Source organism: Epinephelus moara, chromosome 5, assembly GCF_006386435.1.
Source record: "Epinephelus moara isolate mb chromosome 5, YSFRI_EMoa_1.0, whole genome shotgun sequence".
NCBI classification, from domain to species: Eukaryota; Metazoa; Chordata; class Actinopteri; order Perciformes; family Serranidae; genus Epinephelus; species Epinephelus moara.
In genome coordinates, this window is record NC_065510.1 from 3,091,088 (window position 1) to 3,115,335 (window position 24,248).

Consider the following 24,248-nt stretch of genomic DNA (forward strand, 5'->3'; position numbering starts at 1 on the left):
GTAAAATGCCATAGGCTTGTGCTAATAACGTTAGCATGTTGTATTTGTGGGGAAAATGTGTCCAGATAAAGACAAGTGTTTGTCTGTGAATGCTGCGAGTTATAGTGAAGCTGATTTGTGTTTGAAACTGTCTCTGTTAAGCCATGTTTAATGTGTGTTTAATGTGTGTTTAATATGTGTTCACTTTACAGCACTTCTGTAGCGCCGACTGGTGTTTTGGCGTCTTGACACAGACACACAAGTATAAATGCTCACAATGACGCAGGCTCTGCATAGAGCTGACACACAAGTATAAATCTGCCTTTATAGATTATTAGACAGCCCAGGCGCCAGAAGAAAATGTTGGCATTGTACGTTTCTGCAAACCACAGCTATGTTACATTTGTATGTTTCATATGTATCATATTAACATCTCTAAAGTGACGCACGTACGAGCTGACTTTGTCATCAGGAGGTGGAGGGGATGGTGGATGGCGAGACGTCTGCTAAGCTTAAGACCAAAAACAAAACTGGTTGTGTCATTGCGACTCATAGTGCGACCTGTCACTGTTTTTTCCAGTGGGGATTGTTCCCTAAAAGTAGGTAGCCGAAACATGATTGATTGTGCCTTAACTGAACCACACATGAACCCCAGTGTGATTAAAATGTTTCAACATATCTGCTAATAATAATGTGCAAATATAACATGAGGTTTTGCAGAGCGTACAATGCAACCCCGTTCAGGCTGATCAGAAGATGTCTGGGTTTGTGCTCGATGCTAGATTGATCCTTTATCTTTTTCTGTACTGTTTGGTTTGTTGTGTAATAAGATTTTAAATACAAGTGTTCTGCTGCTAAACAGTTCATGCAGCAGTGAAAAAGGCCTCTGACTAAAACACTGCAATGATATTTTAGTAAAACACGAGGTTTGGTTTGATGAGGTCACAGCTTTTTACTACTTAAAGACTCCTCTTTTCTTTCTGGACTGCACTCTTTTGTCTTTTTTTTATGGCTGACACTTGTGAAATCTCCCTCATCTCTGATCATGATGATATCTGACCTATGAGTTTGTCAGATACAATGTTTTGCAGCTGCACTGAAGGCCTCCGTGAGCCTGTTGGCTCAGATGAATCTTCAAAAGCAACAAACGCCCTCTTCTCCTGCTGCCTCGAAAGATGTTTACTGTCTCTAAACCATCGAGGAGAAACTCCCTCTAATATTCTACCATCCGCCTTTCAGCCGGCGCTCGGCAGCTTTGAACTTGCGGCGAGCTCAGCGTTTGATGTCAGCAGTCTGGAAGAACCCTGAACCTGTGGTTGGGTTGTGGTTTGTCGGGACGTTACGTAAACCGTCATTATTTGCAGCTTCTTGCTCCGAGGGCCTCGGTTACATCATTGTTGAACTTTGCCGTGTGGCGCTGATGTTATTTTTGGCAAAGCGCCGTTGTGCACCTGAATAGAGAAAGGCTGGCGCCGCACTCAGGAGGAAGAAGGAGGAGGAGGAGGATGAGGAGGAGGGTGAGGTGACAGGAACGTTTGCTTCAACCAGCGAGGCTGTTAAAGACTCCATGAAAGTTAAACGCTCCCCTGCTGATGAGTTTAGCAGTCGGTCCCTGTAGACGCTGTCGGAAAGAATGAAGAGCAACGGGGAAGGAAAAAGTCAAGACGTCCAGTTTGGAGCGAGACTCCTTCAGTGACTGCTTTTACAGATTATGATATTCTTTTGAACTGAAAAAAACCCCAACCCGTACAGTCTTTGTTGGACTTCGTCTCCTGCCTCTTAAATTGTCTGCGGTCTGGAAACGTTTTCCTGACGAGAGGAGCTGGCGAGGCTCCGAGCTGCTGGACGGCTCCACTCTGCCATCATCATCATCGTCATGTCAACTCGGTAACAAGGCCGATTCCCAGGCACGGATCTCCTCCCATCTGCTTTTTAAGCTTCCTTTCCCTTTTTTTAAAAAACATTTCTTTCTTCCAGGGAAATTCCGATCATTTCCCCTCCTGAGGCCGGAGCTGCTCCCTCCTCCGAACTGCAGGGTTTATTTGGAAATCGGGTTAGACTCGAAGACCTGTCCTCCCCATCCCCCCTTCAAACCTGGCAACCCCTTGACTCCCACACACACACACACACACACACATAGAATCCCCATCATGGCTGCAGATGTGGCACATCTGGCTCCAGCAGTGAGTCATTATTCTTGGCTCGCTCTGATGCTCCGCTCCCCTCTCTCTTTCTCTCTCATTCTGATGCCATGGCAACTGACGGATGTTTGGCAGGAAGTCGTTGGCACTGAGCCGGGCTGAACGAGTAAGAGCTGTGGAGCTCAGGGAGAGAGAAAGAGAGGTTTTTTTTTCTTTGTTAGAGAAACAGAAAGCAAAAAAATTGTGTGTGACAGAGTGAGAGAGTGAAAGTGTGTAAACAAAAGAGCGGCGAGCGAGGCGAGGTGGGCGGGGCCTCATCCTGGCGACGGTCCAGTCCAACCATAAAGCTCTGAGTCTGGATCAAGGCCTCTGGCAGAACAAAGCTGTGTGCCACAACGCCATCGCCGCCGCCGCCACCGCTCCCGCTTGGCAGCCGCCATGTTTTCCCAGCAGCCCTTGCCTTGGCAGCTGGCCGACCTTTCCCCGCAGGCCTGCAAAGAGGATTAGGACAGAGGGGGGGGAGACGGGGAGAGGCGAAGGGAAAAAGAGAGCCTTGTTGTTTTTCTGCTGTCCCCTCACTTTGCCCTCAGTGACATCACCACCGCTCCGACTCCAGATGCGAGGCGTCCAGAAGTGTTTTTCCCCGGGTTTATTTGACTTGGCCATCCATTTTATACACGTTGCCACGGGTGCTGTATCTCGGGGTGCTTCAGGGGGGAGGAACGCCCAAAATGGCGCCTCCTGCAGTCTGCAGTGTTGACAAAGACATCGAGGGTCAAACGATAGAGGGTGGTGTATGTACAGGTTATAGACGTCTGAGGAGGAGCCTGGTGCTGAAACTTTACACAGCATTAAAGTCCTTCTAACAGGAGCTAATTTGAGGTTCGATTTATGTGTTTCAGATTGTAAACCCCCCCCCCCCCCCGAGGCAAACATGTGATCTGTGACACGATTTTGATAAAAAGCTCAACATCCACAAAAACCAGGCTGCTTTTATTTATCTTACGCCTCCTGGGCGCCTCCTGTTAGAGGTGCTCCGGCCACGTCCCACTGGTAGGAGGCCCCGGGGCAGACCCAGAACACACTGGAGGGATTACATATCTCATCTGGCCTGGGAACGCCTCGGGGTCCTCCAGGAGGAGCTGGGAAGCGTTGCTGGGGAGAGGGACGTCTGGAGTGCTTTGCTCAGCCTGCTGCCCCTGCGACCCGGCCCCGGATAAGAAGATGAAAATGGATGGATGGATAAAAAAATGGAAACCTGCTGCATAAACCAGATGCTGTCTGTAGATACTGTGGGTGACCTTGTACCAGACCCAAACTGTGTCTGAGATCACATACTTCCATTAGTACACTTCAGTGTACACTATGTACACTACATATTGTTGCCTTTGTACTGTGCACTTTGAGATTTGTATTCAAATGTAAAGTGCGTTATAAATAAAATCTATTATTATTATTATTATTATATTCCTTGCACGGTGCACTTATTTCAACAGGGTAGTGTTCTCAAATTGCGCACTTCACTTTTGCTTCCGTTTTGTGATGGCTATTTAATTTTTGGCCACCTCTATTTCTTCTTTGTCGTCTTCTTTTTAAACGCAACGCAACGACTGCAAACACATGGTGAAGCGTTATCGCCAACATTTGATCGCTATCTCCACCCACACATAAACCAAACTTATACCGCAATGTCAGTGGTGATTAAAATGTGCAGCCGTAGCTATGAGCAAGTTAGCTAGCTAGCAAATGCTAATGTTAGCTAGCAAGCAAACATTAGCACTCACATGTTTGCGGTACCAAATCATTACAGACCCAACAAACATTACTGACAGCTTCGATTTGACAACAGTTTTGGTGCACATGTAGAACTAACAGGCTCCTTGTTGTCTCTGGCTGCCATGTCAAAAGTTGAGAAGTTGAGAAAGATGGCGAGCCCTGAGGGTGAGAAGTGTCCATTGCTCCACGCTCAACTTTTGTACCGTTGTGAGTGTGCCAGTAGTACATTGCATTTTCCTGTACTATGCAGTGTGAATGCACATAATGCACTCAAAATATTAAGTGTTTAATACAGAAGTATGTGATTTTTATTTGTTTTAAACCAAGCTAGTAGCGATGCTTTAGTGACTGAAATGTTGGTCACTCAGTCAGTCACTTCACCACTTTTGTACAGACTTATATATCTCAACAACTATCACATGGATCTCCAGCGGATGATTCCTAAGGGGCCGTGCCCGTGTTAACTTTGAGTCGTTTTATGGTACATCCTCACCATGTTTCTTTTCCAAAACCTAATCTCTGTAACTTTATGTTGAGGGAATAATTCTATGTTCAGGGCATAATGTTATCCATGGGACGCTTATTCGTGGGATTTATGAACTGAAGTGTGTGCATTTCCCAAGGACATCATGTGGACCGGTGTATGATATGTTGTGACTCGAGATGAAAAGTCAGATAATCAGCACAGTTACTACAATTCGTCCATCATTAATGTATGCACCAAATTTCATAGCAAAAAGCTGAATTTTCTTATTGACTGGAATTACCGCCCCATGGTCGTATGACTCCGCCCACCAGTCCATCCTGTGGTTGTATGACTCCGCCCACCAGTCCACCCTGTGGTCGTATGACTCCGCTCACCAGTCCATCCTGTGGTTGTATGACTCCGCTCACCAGTCCACCCTGTGGTTGTATGACTCCACCCACCAGTCCATCCTGTGGTCGTATGACTCCGCCCACCAGTCCAGTGTCTCTGACAGTCTCCATCCATGTCAGTGAAAACATGGATGCTTCACACACAGAAGATCTATACAATCAGCACAGTTTCAAGATTAGAGTCACCAATTCAGTATCTGACCAAATGTCTCCCCTTCTGTTCCTGAGATATGACGTTAAAACATGATGATGTCACAGTCAAGCTGACCTTTGACCTTTTGACCTTCATTATTTTATCCTGTGAGACATTTGTGTCAAGTTTTGTCATAATTAGCGTTTGAATTCTTCAGTTATGGCCAAAAACACTTTGTGAGGTCACAGTGACCTTTGACCTTCGACCACCAGATTCTAATCAGTTTATTCTTCAGTCCAGGTGGACGTTTGTACCAAATTTAAAGAAATTCCCTTGAGGCGTTCTTAAGATGTCACGTCACGTCATGTGAGATGGATGTCCGTATAAAAGGACGTCAGTCCCAGAAGGATGGACGAACGACCCAAAAGCATAATGCCTCTGACCACGGCTATCGTGGAGGCATAAAATAGTCCACACTAGCCCGACATCACAGTCTGACATAGCAGCTACTTTGTTATTCAAATAAAATTGTTAGTTAAGTCAACCTACAGTCTTTTACACACTGATGCAGCTCTGTAGCTAGCATACTATGTCAGAAGATGACGTCCTTAATCCTAATCCTGTCTGCAAAGCACTGATTGAGCGAAAGTCATCAATGAACACAACACCAGACCTCTTTGAATCACTGAAAGCATTCAGAGGTCTGGAACCAGGCTGGAAGCTTTTATCCTCCTTTGTCCAATCACCTTCTGTTCCCAGCACTTATTGATTTAAATTTGTGTGGAGGTCTATCAATAGATCGGTGAGTCATTTCCTGAGTCTGTATCTTTGTAGGGAGGTAGATGCGTCCATCAGATGGGGATGTTTCCAGGCAGGAGCGTTTACTGCACAGAGCGGCCCGGCTGACTCTGTGAAGAGGCTGCCAGCATGTAAATGAGATGGAGATGTGTTTGTTGAAATGGTAAACAGACTGCTGTTGGTCCTGCGCCAAAACTCCTGCAGCTGGAAGAGAGGGAGAAGACGAAAGCAACAGCAGCGTCCCGGTAAACAGGAAGCAGTTCATTACTGCTAATATCCTGACAATAAAGTTATGTGCTGATAAGTGAGGAGATAAAAGTGCATCGCCCAGCCTCTGTTTACCATCCACAGACAGGAGGAAACACAACACATCTGCTGGGTGGGGGGTTTACCCAGAAGTCCCTGCAGTGACACGACTGCAACATGCTCTGCAGGCGAGTTCTGTCCGAGCAGCAGCCTCCTCCACCTGCTAAATACCTCAAGAAAACCACAAGTGACTGGACAAATACACTAAATTTATATTGTTTATTTAGGTTAAACTAGACTAAAAGTCAAAAAGCTGCGGGACAGAAGCCACAGAGCTCCTTACAGACTCAAGAAACAATAAATAAATCAACACCCTGATGATTCATCTATTGTTAGGGCTCATTTATTCTCCCTTTATGCACAAAAATAGATGCATCCGTTTCAAACGTTGTTAATGTCACTGCTCTCATACGTCCATGTGTCCTTTATGTTGGCATAAATATACTTGAGGGCGGAGTCAAAAGTTTCACACAACAACAAACAAGGTGACCATGAATAGGATGGTGAGGTTGTACCTTTCAAGAGAGGCAGTGTTGTCTGTGTGGCCATTAAATACATCCCCATGTGGACGGAGAATTCTTTTCCTGATTCGTTCTGCCGTTACTTGAATAACACTGTGTTGAGTTTTGATGGATATCTGCTTTTAAATTTCAACCACAGTGTAACGTCTATCCAACACCGAATGGTTGACGTCAACCCAACGTTGGGTTCTGACAGAGATCTGATTTTGAATTCCAACCACAATGCAATGTCGAGCCAACGTCGGGTTTTGACCTTGACCAGATTTTCATTTCCAACTAAAATGCAACGTCTGTTCAGCGTTAGAGTCCGATGTCTTTCTGATGTCACATTGACGTCCGGTGCCAGCTGGGGAGAAACTTTGGTAACATTAAGACGTCAAAGATTTAATTAAGCCTTCCTTATTTTGCAAAAGAAAACATCAGCTTCATCAACAGTTCCACAGAAGGAATCCACACGAGTTCACAGGATGAGTTTAATGCAATATTCAACAAGTTGAAACAGATGAAGGATGTTGTGTTTACAGCCAGTCAAACCTCCTCCTGAGTCAGTGGACGTTTGTTCTGCTGTTAACAGTCAGTGAGGCATCAGTGCAGGAAGCTCCACTCAGACCCACAGTGAAGGCAGGGGGCCTCTTAATAATTGAGCAAATAGCTTTGTAGTATTATCTTTGATGTGTTAAAACGGGTTTAATTTTTAAACAGAGCGTTTGGTAAATGAAGCATCGCTGCACACAGAGAACAGGCTTTGATGATGTGGAACAGATGACGCATTCAGGGCAAAAAAATAAAACACATTTCTGTTTTATCTCGCCCCAATCGGAGGCAACTGTCAGCGGTCCAGATAATTAAGAATTGGCCTGGAATTCAAACAGAGAAACAGATTAGCCTCCGCAGTCCCGGTGGGATCCACTCTAAACACGATGTTTAATGAAAAGCCGTTTGAAATGGTATTTACAAGCTTTTGGCAATTAATGATGTCTGTCAGTACAGACGGAGGGAGCTGCCAAACTGTTCTCTTCACGTCTCACAGCATCTGAAGGAGTTTTACCTCTTTAATGAACACACATCAACCTGCAGCTGGTAAATATGGACAAAAATATGTGGACAGCAGCGGGACAAAGGACGTACACTGAACACTGCGGTCTTGAGTTAAATATCTCAACAATTTCTGGACAGACTAATGTGACATTTGCTGTTAAGATTCATAATCCCCAGAGGATGAATCCTCATAATTTTGGTGGTCATTCCTGAATCGCCACCAACAGGACAAAGCATTCACTTCATTCACAAGACACATCAGAAACTAATTCACAAATTGGATGTAACATTTACCGATAACATTCAAACATGCTCTCATCCCAACTCATCAAACATTAACGCTTTGTCACGTCTACATATGACGCGGAAGGTACCCTTCTGTGTTTGTTGCTGACGTTCAGGGACGTTTCTGCTTGTTAGATGCATACAGTCTTTTTCAAACTAAATTGTATCATACCACTGCAAAAGGAGGCTTTTGGCGTTCAATCAAATCACTGACAAAGTGGTCTCTATCTGACAAGTTCAGAATGACATTATTTGGAAAACAAAAAAGCTATTTCAGGGTCTGAAGCAGTGGTTCTGAACTGATCCAGCTATGAGGTCCAGATTTCTTCTTAGCCACTAGTTTGAGGTCCTCACAGTTAAATACAATCAGCATCATACTTGTGTTGGCCATGCTGTCGAGCTAATTTGCTATTTCTGGTCAGTAGCTGTCCGTTAGTCACTTGCTCCACAGCAGGAAACAATACTTCAAAATAGTGAGTCTGTGCTGGAAATTGTGTGTCTCTTGCAAGTCACTTGAGGTCCATTCAGAATGGACTTGCAACCCACCAGCTGGGAACCACTGGTCTGTAGTATGCGTTTGAAGAATATGTACAAGCTGACCCAGCAGTGAAATGGGTTAAAAAGATAAATAGAGTTAGAGGTTAAAGCCGAACTGTAGACTGCAGATCACAGTATGAAAGTGAACCACCACATCAGAATCAGAAGACAATAAAAATAAACTTTGCAGATTTTTGAACAGCTGTGTGTCTTTACATTGTGAACGACAAAACACCACACTGAGCGGTGTTTGGCTTCTCCCATGTGCCAGTGCCTGTGCCCAGACCTTCACCGGTGAATGGATGGGGAGTTACAGGGGAAGGCAAACGCAGTTCCTCTGCACACACTGTGATGACACACAGCTGGTTGGATATCAGCAAAGTTTCCCTGCTTCCCTTCACTGGTTCCTGTACAGCAGGGTCGGTCTTTGTTTCACTGTTAGAATCATTACAAAGCAAAAGCAGCATGTGTATACATTCAGTGGGCTATATCTTCAGCAGCTAGCTAGCTAACCCTGCACATTTCAGGGTTTGATTTTGGTTTTGGAACAGGGAAGAAACATATATCTTTTTCCAACCTCTCCAGGTAACGAGTATCATTAATACACGACGTGCCCCAGGCACAACATTTAGCTCCAGCCTGGAAATTTAAGGCAATCTGAAACTGGCTGAAAGGTGGAAGCTGGCTGATCCAGCACTATGACTGGCCAATCTGCGTTTGTGGGGTGGGACACGGCAAAGGTTCAGTTTTGTGGCTGCAGATTCCTGAAGGTTATCCAGATTCCTGGCAGACAGTACATCCAGTAAATGGGCACTTGAACTTACCGCAATCAAATGACAGTTCTAAAATCATCCTGCTCTGCTTAATGGAGCTTTATTATAAGTTTCAGCTCATTGTTTATCCACTTTACTGTTCTGACGCTCTCATATTGTAGTTTTCAGAGAGAAAAGCTGTGCAAACCCACTGTGCACTACCTGCTCAGAAGCAAACAGCAGACAGACAGTTAGACTCTAGCTTGTGAACACAGTGGAACATTAAGCAGCTAAAGACACAGATATTTCCCGCACGAGTTGGTGGAGACCAAAAACAGAGCTAAAAGACAGAGAATGTTGGACTGACATTCATCAGATGGACACAAACACAGAGATGAATGAATCATTGTGACGCTCTGTAACTGCTGGGTGTGGAAATAAGCAACTGTTTGCTAACGAATTCATCAGCTTAAAGCTTGAACTTGTTTCTGCTGGTTTGGGGTTTGAGGAAGTCTTGACACCATTTAATGGGATCCTTAAGTGTATCTGCATAACTCAGAAACTCAATCAGATGTTTACAGAGCTGAGGACCTCCAGAATGACAGCCAGATGGGGTGTCGAGTCACCAGAAGTCCTCTTGGTGAAGTTGCTGATGAAGGAATTGAAGGATATTTTCGGTCCCAGGGAGCTCTGTGACTGTAAATGGTTAATCATTCCTGAAGCTCCAGTTTGACCTCAGCGTCACCTCCCAGCTCTGCCTTTTCCTGGGCTGATTTCCCATCGCGGAGACTTCCTCCCCCATGTGAAACTGCTAAGCTGAATAAACTGCCTGGGTCGACCCCTGGAGACACGAGGCCAAGTCTGCAAATCTCCCATCTGAGAGGCCCACGGGGAAGCTATTTAAAGACCCTGCTCATCAGGCGAAACACACTCGGCTGATGGAGCTTCATTAGCTCGTAGCGTCTCACATTCTGCGACCGCTTTACTGTCTGATACAGTCACAGGGATGTTGTGTTATAAGTAGGAGGTCACACCGCTTTTAAAGGTCCAGTGTGTGGGATTAAGGGGGATACATCAGCAGTATGGATATGTATGTTTTCTTTAGTGTGTAATAACCTGAACATGAGAATCGTTATGTTTTCATCACTTTAGAATGAGCCGTTGAGTATTTCTTTATAGGGAGCAAGTCCTGGTTTCTGGAGATCACCATGCTGCACCGTCATCTTTCTACAGTAGCCCAGAATGGACAAACCAAGCGCTTTAGATAAGGGTCACTCGCAGCCCTCCTGTAACAAGCAACACTAGAAAAACACTTTAGCACACACAATAGCAGGAGCTGGGTGAGCTGCCTGTCTCTGAGATGCCAAACAGCTTCAGAGAAACACTGATTCATAACGGGACACTGCCTCATTCTGTGTTTTACCAGTTTAAATCACCTGGTCCGTTTGTTTTGGTGAGGAAGAGACCTCTGTGGATAATTCAGCTCCTGAACAATGAACACTGAGGGAATTTTAACCAGAAGAAGTTTCAGCTGGTTGCAATCTCTCATGTGCTGTTTGTATATATAGATTTTTTTTTACAAAGTTATGCATTTTCTTGTAAATTCAGCGCTGTGTCCTCCGTCCAGTTCGGCTTTCTTTATTTTGATTTTTCTGTCATGATTTCAAGTCTTTGTTCTGTGTTTAGTACGTGTAAATCATTTTTATAGAAACATTTCTTACCAAAGGAAAAAGCATTGTAATATTACCTGTTACTCTGGTTTGTCATTTGTAGTTATGTTTTAGTGCAGCATTTCAGCTGAGGTGTGTGTGGTATATAATACATGACTGGCCATCATTGAATGTGAGAAGACATGTGCACTGGTTGCATCTTATATATAAATGTATTTATTTTAATTATCCACCTTATTTACAGCAGTTTCTTATACCGTATACATCAAATTATCATATCAGACATTCTACCCATCTCTATTTTTCTGTTCCTAGAGTCAGTAAATCATTCGGCAGAAGATCATTTATGTTTAAAGCACTAACAGATTGGAATAATTTACCAGCTAACATCAGATCTATTTCATCGTTTGTTATTTTCAAGAGTCATTTGTCTTCTCACTTTAAGGTGGCCTGTTCTTGTTTTCATTGAAACTGTGTGACCTCTTTGATTTGGTGAATTAATCATATACATTATTTGCTGTTGTTTCAGTGTTGGCCATTGTGGCCTTCTTATGGTTGTATTGTCCTAATGTTGTCATGATGTTAACTGTGGTTTGTCTTCTGTTTTTTTTTTTTTTGTTTGTTTTTTTGTTTGTTTGTTGTTGTTTTTCTCTTTGCTGTATATTGCTGTATTGTTTGATTTTGTCTATTGGTGTCTGTTTTTGTGTATTGTTGAGTCCATGTTTGTTATATGTCTGGACCCCCTCGAAAACAAGATGATGCATCTCAAGGGGTTTATCCAAATAAATAAATTTCAAATATAAATATATTAATACATGTACTGTGTCTGTGCAGCAGTGTTTCAGATCGTTCCATGTTTCCTGTGTCTGTTGATCAGTCAGTGAAGTTGTGATGTAACGCAGAGATCCTGAGCTCCAAAAGTTAAACTAACACCTCCCGTCTGTGTTTTGTATGTATAGTGTTTGTGCTGAGTGAATGATGTGGGAAACGTCGTCCTCGCTGTCAGTTCATGTTTGTGTTTCCATTTGGGAAGTGAAATCACATGAAGGATTTCCCCCCTCCCCTCCTCGCTGTGGGAGGCAGCGACAGGAGGATCAGTCAGCTGACTGAGGGGATTTACAGGGGGTTAAATCTGCAGGTTGTAAAGGGTCATTAGGAGGAAGGCTTCAGAGACGACCAGCAGCCGTGATAAACTCAGTGATCTGTAGTATCACACTAAAATGCTCTATGCAGCATAAATGTATTGAAAAGTTGACAAAAGAAATTATGGCAAAATAAATAAAGTTATATTACCAAAGTAATATTTTCATTCATCTGTTTGTGGCTTTGAAATTGGATTTATAGTGCAAAATTATTCTAATTTAAACTTGAATTTATTTAACAGTTGGGGAAATTTGGTTTTAGGCAGGATTTATACTTTTGCATCAAATGGACGCCGTACCTACGCCCAAACCTGCACCTCCCCAGAAATGTAACCACATGTCGCAGCGACGCAGACCTCCTGTCTGTCTCTGTAAGCTGAAACCATTTCCCTCAGTGGAAACAAAGCTTTGATTTACTTTAATTTCACAGATAAGAAACAATAAATTGTGAAGACAGTAAAACCTCCACTAAAATAGCATTTTAAGTCTTGTGTGTGATTTATCCTGGCTTCATATGAGCAGAGGAAATCTCTGCTAGCGGCTAGGCTAATTTATACAATGTAAAATGCCATAGGCTTGTGCTAATAACGTTAGCATGTTGTATTTGTGGGGAAAATGTGTCCAGATAAAGACAAGTGTTTGTCTGTGAATGCTGCGAGTTATAGTGAAGCTGATTTGTGTTTGACACTGTCTCTATTAAGCCATGTTTAATGTGTGTTTAATGTGTTTAATGTGTGTTTAATGTGTGTTTAATGTGTGTTTTGAATCAACTAAACTTTACAGCACTTCACAGAAACCTCTACCGCTGACTAGTGTTTAGGAGGTGTAACTGCAGAGTGACACAGACACACCACTACACAAGTATAGATGCTCACAACAGCGTCGGCTACAACAAAGGCTCTGCTGACTAACAAGTATAAATATGCCTTTCGGTTTCCAACCAGTGTGATAGAAACGTTATCTCCAGGGTGTCACATGACCTGTAGTTCCAACTGTGACCACTACATGAAGAATGCGACATGGTACAGCTCTGCTGCTGATCTGTGAATGCCATTTTTGCAGTTACTTTAGAATGAGACATTTAGACAGAGCTGGTCCCATAGATGTACAGTATACCGAACCCCAAGACCACATCCATTCAGTCCAATGGATGGTATTTCTCCCGCTGGCCCCGCCCGTGAGTTCCCACTCACTCATAGACTTTATTTAATTATGTGGTGACGTCACAGGTTTTTAATTGCTTTTCTTGGCTCAGCGAAAGTTTTACAAATATAAAATCTCCATGGATCAAAAACTCGTACTAGAAAGTCATAATTGACCTTGTTTGCAGTTGGAGCTGTCCACAGTTTAACAGACGTCTCTTTTATGATGGTGGTCTTTGGGGAAAAATGCAATTTATGCTGCAGAAGACTTTTTCGCTGAAATACCTCCACTGGCCACTGAGAAGAATTGGCCACGAGGCTAAGCTGCTTTCCTGCATTTCCTGGGGTAACAATGACATGACCCGCCCTACTATTCCTTACTCTGCCTCTGATTGGCTTACCCTGGCATAACCAAATTCACTCCTCCTGCCTAAACCTTAACAATCTAACCAACGAAGGCAGTGAGTGCTAGCCAGTCAGAGGGAGAGTTGGGCAGGTCATGCCTTCACCATCCTAGGAAACACAAATTTGCTTCCTGGATGCTAGGTGTGCTCTCTTCCACGGAGTCCACCATGTTGTTTCTACAGCAGCCCAGAATGGACAAACCATCGCTTTTGGCCAGTGTCAATGGAAATGAATAACCGTTATTTTATTTTTTTTCATTCTAATATTTATTCAATGTTGTGAGCCTAAAGCCTTTTCACCGAAAAAAATGTTTTAACATTTAGACGACTAAAATGTGCATCATACGTCTGTGACCGGGCGCCTTTTCCTCTGAAAACATCTAGCAATGGCAACAGTAGTCTTGAGTCTCCCTGGCGAGGCTAGCTGTGGTTTCCAAATCCAAAAAGGGAAAAGTCTCAGGGGAAAATAGAGAATTTAATAGTGCGTAGACAAATTTGTTTGCTTTCCTCAGCAACGCTACAAAGTTTAAGTGCCAAATATTCAAATCAAAATCAAATCAAATCAAGTTTATTTATAGCACATTTAAAAACAACCACAGTTGACCAAAGTGCTGTACAGAATAAAAAATGACACACAAATATATAGCAGTATAACCATAAATAGCTCACTGCACAGTAGCCACCTTGTGCTAAAACAAAAAATGAATGAACTATTAGTAATGTTGAAAGGCGACCAGGTGCTTGACTTAAAAGGCTGAGTTACCTTTATTATGAGGCTCCAATACGTTTTGCAGCTGCAGACAGATTTTCTTTTTCTGTTTCTGTTTTAAATGGCTGTTTTGATGGTGAAGGTTTCCGACACCTGTCCTACATGCTGGGAGAAGTTTCAGTTGGTTGCAATCTGCAACCTCACCACTAGATGCAACTAAATCGTACACACTGGACATTTAACAGATACATTTACACATGATGCATTCCAGCAGCCATGCTAGCAGCTCTGTGACGTCAATGCTAACATTACAATGTTAGGCTGGTATAACGGTTAGTATGTTACTGTAGCGTGTTAGCATTTTAACATTTGCACATTTGCACTAAACCTTTTTTTTGTTAAATTACTATTTCATTGGGTGTTTGTTGGGGAAATGAAGAGCTGCAGGTTAAGATGCAGATATGAATGTGTCAAAGATTTAAACTTTGCTTAATTCTTATTTGGCACGAGGTCTTTACTTTGGAAGAAAATCCTTTAAAGTCAATATTTGGATGTGATGGTTCATAGCTTTGGGCTGTAGACAAAAGAGCTCAGAGAGTCCTCAGCACAAGACTCTGATGTAACTCTGCGTAACTGCCATGTAAAATACACTGAGCTCTGCTGTGTTACAGTGTCTGTGATTGAGGAGAAGACTTTATGTAACTCTGCTGTATTTCTCTTCCTCTCTTCTCCCTCTCCTGCTGTAGATTTGCCTAAAACGCAGCCCATGTGTGAACGCCTGCACATTTGCCTGCAGCGTCGCTGGAAAAACAGGACGCATTGTTTGCCACTGCCTGCCTCTTCCCTCCCGCTTCCTCTCCCTTTCTGTTCATCTTTCCATCAGCTGACTGAGCGAGTGAGGCAGGCCGTGACACGATGCCGTGAAGCCTGACAGTAGAGAGACGAGTGGAGACGAGTGCAGACGAGCGGAGACGGGCCTCGGCCTCGTCGAGGTGAGAGCAGTGATACAGGCAGTGAGTAAGAGATGATGATGCTGACTCACTGCTGGCCAGACACCAACACTATCACACATCAGTCGGCTGCTTTGTTCCCTGAATCCATCGTCTCGGCATCCTTTGACTTTTATACCAAAGCCTCTTTACTGCAGGGACTGTCTTTTACCAGGCCTTAAAATGATTTACACTCAAAAGAGAGAAAACTTCTTAGTTTTTAGTTTTCATCTCTAAATATACAGCTCATACAAAGATTTATTTTGCTGCTCAAGCACAAAAACCAGACTGTAACCAGCTGTTTGTTTTAAAGGTCAATGGACTAAACAAGTGGACAGACTGTGAGTTAATGTCACAATATACTGTACAGTAGCCTGCAAGGACAATATACGTGTCATGATGCAGGTTTTTTTTATTTGTCTTCTTATTGCTAGGATTTTGTCTGTTGGGTTTTCTGTTTGTGTTCTTCCTTGTTTTTAAGCTGTTTCCTGTTTCATGTCGTAGATTCACTCCTCATGTGTCATGTCTGGTTTTATTTCCCGTCTTTGTGTGTTTCCCCGTCCTGATTAGTTTCACCCGTCTTTGTGTGTTTCCCCGTCCTGATTAGTTTCACTCACCTGTTCTTACTCCCCCAATCAGCGCCTTCCCCTCATTTACCCATCTACCCCCCTGCCCTGCGCCAGCCTCATTGGTCCTTCCCTGCTCCTGAGTTTTTCCCAGCCAATCAGCTCCCTGCCTGTTCTTCTGCCTCATCACCTTATTCCCCTCACCTGAGCTCCTCCGCCCTTTTTCTCCACCTGCACTTCATCACCTCATCATAATAGTTTGTATTTAAGTCCTGGTGTTCAGTTCAGTCTTTGTTGGAGCCTTGAGTTGGTCGCGTGATGTTTAGTTGCTGTTTCCCTGGAATAAGAGTGACCTTTTGAACTCCTGTGGTCTGCTGTCTCCTGTGTCCACACCACTTAACAATACTGTGACATGATTAAAACATTAGCAGTACTGCTGCACAATGCAAAAAACTAAAAAGCAAAGCAAAACAAAGAACAAGAATTACCGCCTCATAGTTGTATGCCTCCACCACCCAGTCAAGTTACAGTTACAGTTTACATCCATGTTTGTCCAGACTCATATGTAGTCAAAGTCAAGTCAAACCATGACCGTTAACAACGCTTCAGATATGAATGTTGCTACAAAGAACGTACAAATCCAAAAACATGGATGCTTCACACACAGAAGATCTATACAATCAGCACAGTTTCAAGATTAGAGTCACCAATTCAGTATCTGACCAAATGTCTCCCCTTCTGTTCCTGAGATATGAAGTTAAAACATGATGATGTCACAGTCAAGCTGACCTTTGACCTTTTGGATATAAAATGTCATCACTACATTATTTTATCCTGTCAGACATTTGTGTGAAGTTTTGTCACAATTAGTGATGAATTCCTGAGTTATGGCCAAAAACCTATTTTTGAGGTCACACTGACCTTGAAATTTGACCACCAAATTAAGTGGATATTTGTGTCAATTTGAAGAAATTCCCTCAAGGCATCTTTGAGATATCATCCACATTAAAATGAGACAATGTAAGGTCACAGTGAACTTGACCCTTGACTACCAAAATCTAATCAGTTCTTTGTTGAATCCAAGTCGAAGATTGTTCCAAATTTGAGGAAATTCTCTCAAGGTGTTTTTGAGATATCACGTTCACAAGAATGGGATGGACGTAAGGTCACAGTGACCCTGACCTTTGACCACCAAAACCTTATCAGATCATCTTTGAGATTAAGTGGACATTTGTGCCAGATTTGAGGAAATTCCCTCAGGTCCTTTTTGAGATATCACATTCATGAGAATGAGATGGACTTAATCTCGCTAGCACAAGGTCACAGTGACCTTTACTTTTGACCACCAAAATCAAATCAATTTATTATTGAGTCTCTTAGGCCTTCTTGAGATATCACATTCCCGAGAGTGAGATGGATACAAGGTCATAATGACCTTGATCGTTGACCACCAAAATCTAGCCAGCTCTTAGCTGAGACGAAGTGGAAGTTTGTGCCAAATTTGAGGAAATTCCCTCAAGCTTTCTTAAGATATCCCATTCATAAGAATGAATCAGACACAAGGTCACAGTGACCTTTTCATTGTTAAGTCCAAGTAGACGTTTGTGCCAAATTTGAGGAAATTCCCTCAAGGCGTTTTCAATATTGTGTTCACGAGACAGACAACCTGAAAACATAATGTCTCTGGCCATGGCTACCACTGGTGTGGAGGCATTACAAAATATAAAAACAAGTTAATAAGGTTATTTTTTGATTATTATTAATTTATTAAAGTCTTGTCCTCTGAAAATAACATCAAAATCTGGCAGAGCGGTTAGATTATTTCTAACTGTTTCCAACTGAGATGAACTTGTTTCATTCTGGGCGTTAGAGAACAGTCGGCTGCGGTAAGATTATGAAAAATGAAAGTGATTTCAGAGGTAATTGTGTCTTTTGGCACTTTTGAGACCCCGTACACACTATAGCTGTTTGTTTCCTCAGATATTTACAGCAGGATAAACTCATGTAAAGTCACTGAAGTGTGTCCTGTCGGCAGGATGTGAGCAGAGAGAGGTGGATCTGGTTCTACTGTATGTTCAGTGTGCAGGTCCCAGTTTGCCTTCAGCGCACAGTCGGCTCAGCTCTGCAGCAGTCTGAATGGAGAGGGGGATTTACAGTCTGCTTGGTAACAACGGCTGAATTCTGTGATTGGCTGTTGGGGCTGTGACGTCAAAGCTGCCGGGAACTGAGACTGGAATGCAACAGAGGGATTGAAGGCAGCCGTGCAGCAGCCGGACTGATCCTGCAGACTAAACAGCTCCGACACACTTGTTGCTTTCAGTCTGCAGAGTTATTGTTGTCTTACACCCCAAAATAACATTTTCACAAACTGCGTCAAATGTATTATTTTCATTTTTGGTGTGTGCTCTTAATGGAGAGTGAGCAACAGTGAGGGGAGAAAAAACAGTGAGGAAAAATATATAGAATTAGTCTGTGGTTACAGCACTGTTAAAGGTGCGTGTGTGCGTGTGTGTGTGTGTGTGTGTGTGTGTGCGTGTGTGTGTGTGTGTGTGTGTGTGTTTGCAGGCTGTCAGCTGAACTCCCTGCTCAGGGTTTTGGTATTTATAAAACCTCTTTGGTTCCCTGTGGGCAGAGAGGAGGAGACAGCAGTAAGAGCTCTCACTCTGCCTCTAATTCCAGGGATCCAATCTGGTGTTACAGTTTGGCAGTAAAGCCTGTTTCATTTAGGTGAAACCAATACAACTTTTTCAGGTGTTTCAATACCAATGTTTCCTTTTTCACATTTATTTTCAGAGTCAAGGTTTATTTCTGATGCCAACATTTAAACTCACTGTCCCGACTCCATTACAAATTATTATTATATTTTAGATGGATCATTAATAGCCGGACCACAGTGCAGGTCCGGACCCAGACGGCGTCATATCTAGACCCCGACCTGTAACTTACAAATGACTGAGAACTATTAAAGTTTGACGGAGCTGTTCTCTTTTAACTGGCGCAACATTTCACCCTGTTTGGCAGTATGATACGCAGACGGGTGGCGGCAGTTAATGGCGGCAGTTAATGGCGGCTCCTATTGCGGCGGTATGATACACTGCTGGATGGTGTCAGTTTGAAACACAACCGGTAATGATGTAATATTAGGAGTTGTAAAGTCCCAATATGGCGGGCAGGAGGGCTGATGGATGGGTCCAACAAACCCTGGACTTTCACCCAGGAGCCTGCTGTTTGCTTACCGTATGAATGTTGAGCCAAACCATGGTGTTTTTTTCTAAACCTAACCACGTGCTTTTGTTGCACAAGGAAATAAACGTAAATATGAGGAAATGGAAGGTTATTTAAAAAAGACAAAATCCATGTAACACGGTCCTGAAACATCTACAACAAATGCAGTGTAGCTAGCACATCATACGTAGACGTGAATGTCACTGACAAAGCAGCAATGTCTGGTAAATTGGGATTTGGGTGTTTAGTATTTGACTCATATTACACAGCGTAACATAAAACCTGTCAGCTTTCACCGTCTGAAGTCAGCTGAAACTGCTGCACGTAGTAACCACTAGTCTGTTAACACTGACGCTAGTTTGCTAAATTACGTTAGCATACAAGGTTAGCAAAAACAAACTCTGTAATACTGTCAATGAAAACTACATTTGGAAGGATTATTTTAATGTTTTAACTTCTCATTATCTGGCCTTTATGTTAAAGTTAGCAGCTGTTTCGTCTTCTCATTTTTAACATTTAATTTTAAAAGTTCTGTGGGCCGATACGATTTTGTTCCTTCTACTTCTTTTTATTGATCCATTTACCAGAATATTATTTTTGCCATGATTGCAAATTTACAAATAGCATAACTACATGGCTTTTTATTTACTTTATTTGTGCGCACGTTTTACTTTGGTGCAAAGTAACTAAGTAGATTAAGTGGTGTACCTAAGTTCAATTTGAGGTACTTGTACTTTACTTGGGTATTTCTGTTGTCTGTTACTTCACAGACCCATTCTACTGCAGTACATCTCACAGGTAAATACTGTACTTTTTACTCCTCTACTTTTATCTGACAGCTTTAGTTACTTTACAGATTCATATTATTAATACAAATGGATGTAATATTGTAGATAAAACCCAACAGTATAAAATAAAGTAATTATTTGCTCCATCATTACCAGCTGCAACATTAAAAAGTGCATTAATGTATTAATAATTATAATATATTTTTTGTTCATCATCTGTCCTCCTTCTAAACTGTTTTTGCCTCTCATCTGTTTGGTTCTGCCTTCATTTTTGTCTGGCCTTAGTTCAGCATTATTATTATTATTATTATTATTATTATTGTTATTGTCATTGGCTTCTGTTGATATTGCCTCTGAGGTATCTTGCCTCTGCTTTACTTTGTTTGTCAAAGCACTTCATTTTTGGAGGTGCTATATAAATAAAGTTATTATTTTAATTTATAATCCAATAATATATTATTCTGAAATGCCTGAATACTTTTTACTTGTGATACATTTTGTACTCTTAATTAAGTAAAGTTTTGAATGCCAGACCAAAGTATTTTTGCACTGTGGTATTACTACTTTTATTTGAGTAACAGATCTGAAGCAGTCAGCACGCGCTGTGTTGTTGTGGTCGCAGTAAACCGACACAGAGTGATGCCTCCTCTCAGACTCAGACGATCTTCGGCTGTAAACTCTCCGGATAAAGATAGAGAAACGGTGCGCATGCGCCCGAGGGGCCGTCGAAGAATCCAGTAAATAGAACCCCGGAGCACGAGCCGAGTGTCGCTGCTGACGTCACGAGCCTACATTGAGAGCTCGAGCTGAATTGTAAGCGCGAGCTTCAGACGGAGGCGCGCCGAGGCAAAGGACACAACTACGATGAACTCCGGTCGGTGTGACGCTGCTGTTTTCTGAAGGGAAAATACAACGTTTTTATTCTCACTGTTGGTTCTTTCTTCCTTCCGCCGACGTAAACAAACCGACGGACATTTTGGAGAGAGTTTTGCCTTCGCTTTGGGGTTACAACATGTCCTCCGCGGCGGTCGCTGCCTCCAGAAGGCAGTCCTGCTATTTGTGCGACTTGCCCCGCATGCCGTGGGCGATGATCTGGGATTTTACCGAGCCCGTTTGCCGTGGATGTGTCAACTACGAGGGGGCAGACCGGATTGAGTTTGTTATCGAGACTGCGCGGCAGCTGAAGAGAGCACACGGCTTCCAGGACGGCCGCTCTCCGGGGCCGGGGAAGCCCCAGCACGCCGGGAAGGAGATGAACCACTCGGCTGGAGACCAGGGCTCCCGTCCGCCGCAGCCTTTGGACCGCTACCCGCTGTCTGACCGGCCGCCCCGGCTGGGACCGGAGTACCAGGCGGGGCGGCAGGCAAACGGCCTCTCCCTGCCGAACGGATTTCCAAAACCCGACGAGCCTCCGGAGCTGAACCGCCAAAGCCCAAACCCCCGCAGGACTAGCACGGTTCCTCCCAACCTGGTGCCTTTGGTGAACGGCGGCATACCGACCATACATCCGCTCAACGGCCGCCCGACTCAGATGGGTCTGCCCGGGGTTCTGGCCGCGCCTGGCCCCGGGGAGCACGGCAAGCGTCCGGAGGAGCTGAAAGACAAACACAGGCCGGACAGCCTGTCGGACATGTCGGACAGCCACAAGGAGTGGATAGGCAAAGGCAAAACAGTCAGGGACCTGATGGCGCTGCACACTTTCGACAGCAGGTTTAAGAAGGACCACGCCGCCATGCAGCGGGTGATGGGATATGAGCCGAGTGCCACTTCCTCAAAAACAGGTAGGACTGTTTCTGTTTTTAATCTTCAGCACTGGGACATTTTGAATGGGCAGGGACCCTGAAAACAGGAACTGAACAGCACTGAAATTATGTGTCAGCATATTTCTCGCTCGGTGCTGACGTGCGTTCAAACCGACATGCTTGGTAACGTTAACGCCACGCTGCTGAAACGGACCCGTTCACCTCTGTGCACGCGGAGCTTTGGCAGCGTAATAAACAAAGCTTTATTCAGTGGGTGTTGAGAAATTTCCTGTGTTTCATTATTCACAGAGTAGCGTGCTGGAGTGTTTGTGTGTAGTGTGGTTGTGTTAACCCTTCCTCTTCCTCTTCCTCTGCCACAGACAGGGGGAAGCACCCACGCAGCATGAAGAGGAAGGCCTCCCCAGAGCCAGACGGTGAGGGCAGCGCCCCCAAGATGAACGGTGGTGAGGGCCAGCCGTGGCTCCCCTCGCCCTCTGAGGTCCTGAAGATGCCCCCAGCCGCCCTTCCAGGCTTCTCAGCCGCTCCCCCTTCCACCATCTCCCCTCACTCCCGCACCACACCCCCCGAGGCTGCCACAGCGCAGAACGGCCAGTCCCCCATGGCGGCCCTCATCCTCGCCACAGATAACGCAGGCAACACAGGCTCACCAAAGGACGGCAACCAGGTACACTCCACCACAGCAGGCGCACGGCGGAACAGTGGCAGCCCCCTGTCACCGTCCTCAGCCTCTCAGAGGAGGCTGGCGCAGAGGGAAGGGTCTGCAAGCTCCAACCCCTCTGCTCCACACGTGCCCGGGGGCATGGACCCCCACGCACCGCCACTGCAGAGCATCCCAGACTCTTCTGTGCCGCCTGGCAGCGTGCCGCTGTGCTGCACTCTGTGCCACGAGCGGCTGGAGGACACTCACTTCGTCCAGTGCCCGTCTGTGCCCTCACACAAGTTCTGCTTCCCCTGCTCCCGAGAGAGCATCAAGCAGCAGGGCGCCACTGGCGAGGTGTACTGCCCCAGCGGTGAGCGGTGCCCGCTGGTCGGCTCCAATGTGCCCTGGGCTTTCATGCAAGGGGAAATAGCCACCATCTTGGCTGGGGACATAAAGGTAAAAAAAGAGAGGGACCCTTAAAATGTTCACCAGCTGTTTTTCTTGAACTCTTTTCCTTTTGTAATCCGACTACGGCAACAGCAGCAGGACATAAAGTAACACACAACTATAAATCACCCAGCAAACCCCAGACAGACAGACAGACTGACGGACATGTACATATTGGACACAAGGGAAGTGTATACTTCGTAAACATGGCTGTAAAAATTTTTGATTTTTGTTTTTCAATACATTGTGTTTCTATATTTTTGAAGATAAAGGTATGTACTCCTCATAACAGGCCCCATCACACTTGTTTCTTTTCAATCTGTTGGTGTACTTTAGGTCTGGAGACAGTCCTGTCAAACATAGAATGTGACTAATCTGAGCACTTGGCAAAAATATAAGAATAAAAAAAGAAAAAAATGCTTCTAGCTGTACATGTATGCACTTGTTTAAGAAAAAAAACCTTGCCAAATACAGTTTCAGACCTTGTAATAATACCTCTAGTGTCTCTGTGGTTTGCTTATTTTCCATAATCAGCGAGCCAGGAGTTGGTTGGAGAGTCATGGCCTGATTGTGATTCAGCCATGATGCAATACCTTCCAACAGGAACAAACCGGCTTCCAGGGAAGAGTGGGTGGAAGAAAAGCCGAGGAGAGAGGCAGGAGAGATAGAGGGATGGGGTGGAGGAGGAGGAGGAAGAGGGGGGTGAAGGCCTGGGTAGAAGTGTGTTGCATAAACGTTTTGTACAGTAAATCACACGTAGGCGGGCCGAGGTCGCTCACTGCTCAGCCTCGTGTCCTGCGAGTGTTTGGAGATAACGAGAGCCTAAAAATAGTCAGCAGTGGAAACGCGCGTGGCTCCAAGTGTTGCCAGCAAGGCGCTTGTTGATGGTGTCAGGATGACTCCCAATGCTTCACATGCCCCGTGTGACAATGTGTGTCTTCACTGTTGACATGTTTGGATGTAGATTTTGTTGCTGACTCACGCTCCCTCATGGCACAGCACCAACCTGCCTCTTCTTTTATTTTTAAGAACAAATCCTGGCAGCAGATCAGGGCTGTTGTTGACTGATCCCACGCCCTGATTCCAGTGAAAGCATACAGGAGAAGTGAGGTCATGTGCGGCGGTGGCAGCGCTGCCGCCGGGACTGTTAGGACGGGAGCTCGGCACCAGTTTTTCCACATAACTCGCTCTGTCACGCTGTCGGGATGACAGAGGTGCCTCTGGGCTCTGTTTTGGCCCCCGGGGGGACGACTCCAAACAGGCTTCCTGCTTCATGTGACAAAATGGCTGCTGTCAGAGAGGATTTGGATGAGGCTTAAATCTTGTTTATTTTGTCATATTTCTCGCTCTCATCAAAACGGCACATATTTGGCTCATGTTATTTAATACTCTGTGATTCGGCCACTTGTGGATTTTCTCTCGCCGTCACATTCGGCTGGTTTTGACCTCAGGAGGAAAAATAACACCAAGAAGAAGAAGAAGGAGGACAGAGGGGCCCCAGCCTCAGAGTAGAGGGAGGATATAAATGCCTTGCTCAGGGGTCACGTGCTTCTCGGTGGAATTCCTGAGTCACCGTCCCCCCCATTCCCCCCCCCCCCCCTTCTGTCCCCCCCCCCCCCCC

General features: G+C 44.5%; 2 protein-coding genes across 2 annotated transcripts in view; both read left to right on the forward strand.

Annotated features, from left to right (window-relative positions):
- The window catches only part of kif16ba (kinesin family member 16Ba), a 291,583-nt gene extending 267,364 nt beyond the window's left edge, over nt 1-24,219 (forward strand). The window contains exon 23 of the mRNA XM_050043682.1: nt 23,311-24,219. Within this exon, the coding sequence (XP_049899639.1) occupies nt 23,311-23,376 (66 nt within the window). The 3' untranslated portion in view covers nt 23,377-24,219. The remainder of the gene's footprint in view (nt 1-23,310) is intronic.
- On the forward strand, nt 20,572-23,121 carry irf2bp2b (interferon regulatory factor 2 binding protein 2b). Its single transcript, XM_050043776.1, has 2 exons — nt 20,572-21,558; nt 21,900-23,121. Exons 1-2 carry the CDS (start codon nt 20,790-20,792, stop codon nt 22,658-22,660), a joined length of 1,530 nt encoding a protein of 509 aa, XP_049899733.1. The 5' UTR covers nt 20,572-20,789; the 3' UTR covers nt 22,661-23,121.
- Nucleotides 24,220-24,248: the final 29 nt, after the last annotated feature.

Bases quoted from the DNA above. Each gene is read 5' to 3' on its own strand.
- irf2bp2b (XM_050043776.1), top strand. From the start codon at position 20,790: ATGTCCTCCGCGGCGGTCGCTGCCTCCAGAAGGCAGTCCTGCTATTTG. The intron at 21,559-21,899 runs GTAGGACTGTTT...CCTCTGCCACAG, and splicing joins TGCCACTTCCTCAAAAACAG to ACAGGGGGAAGCACCCACGC.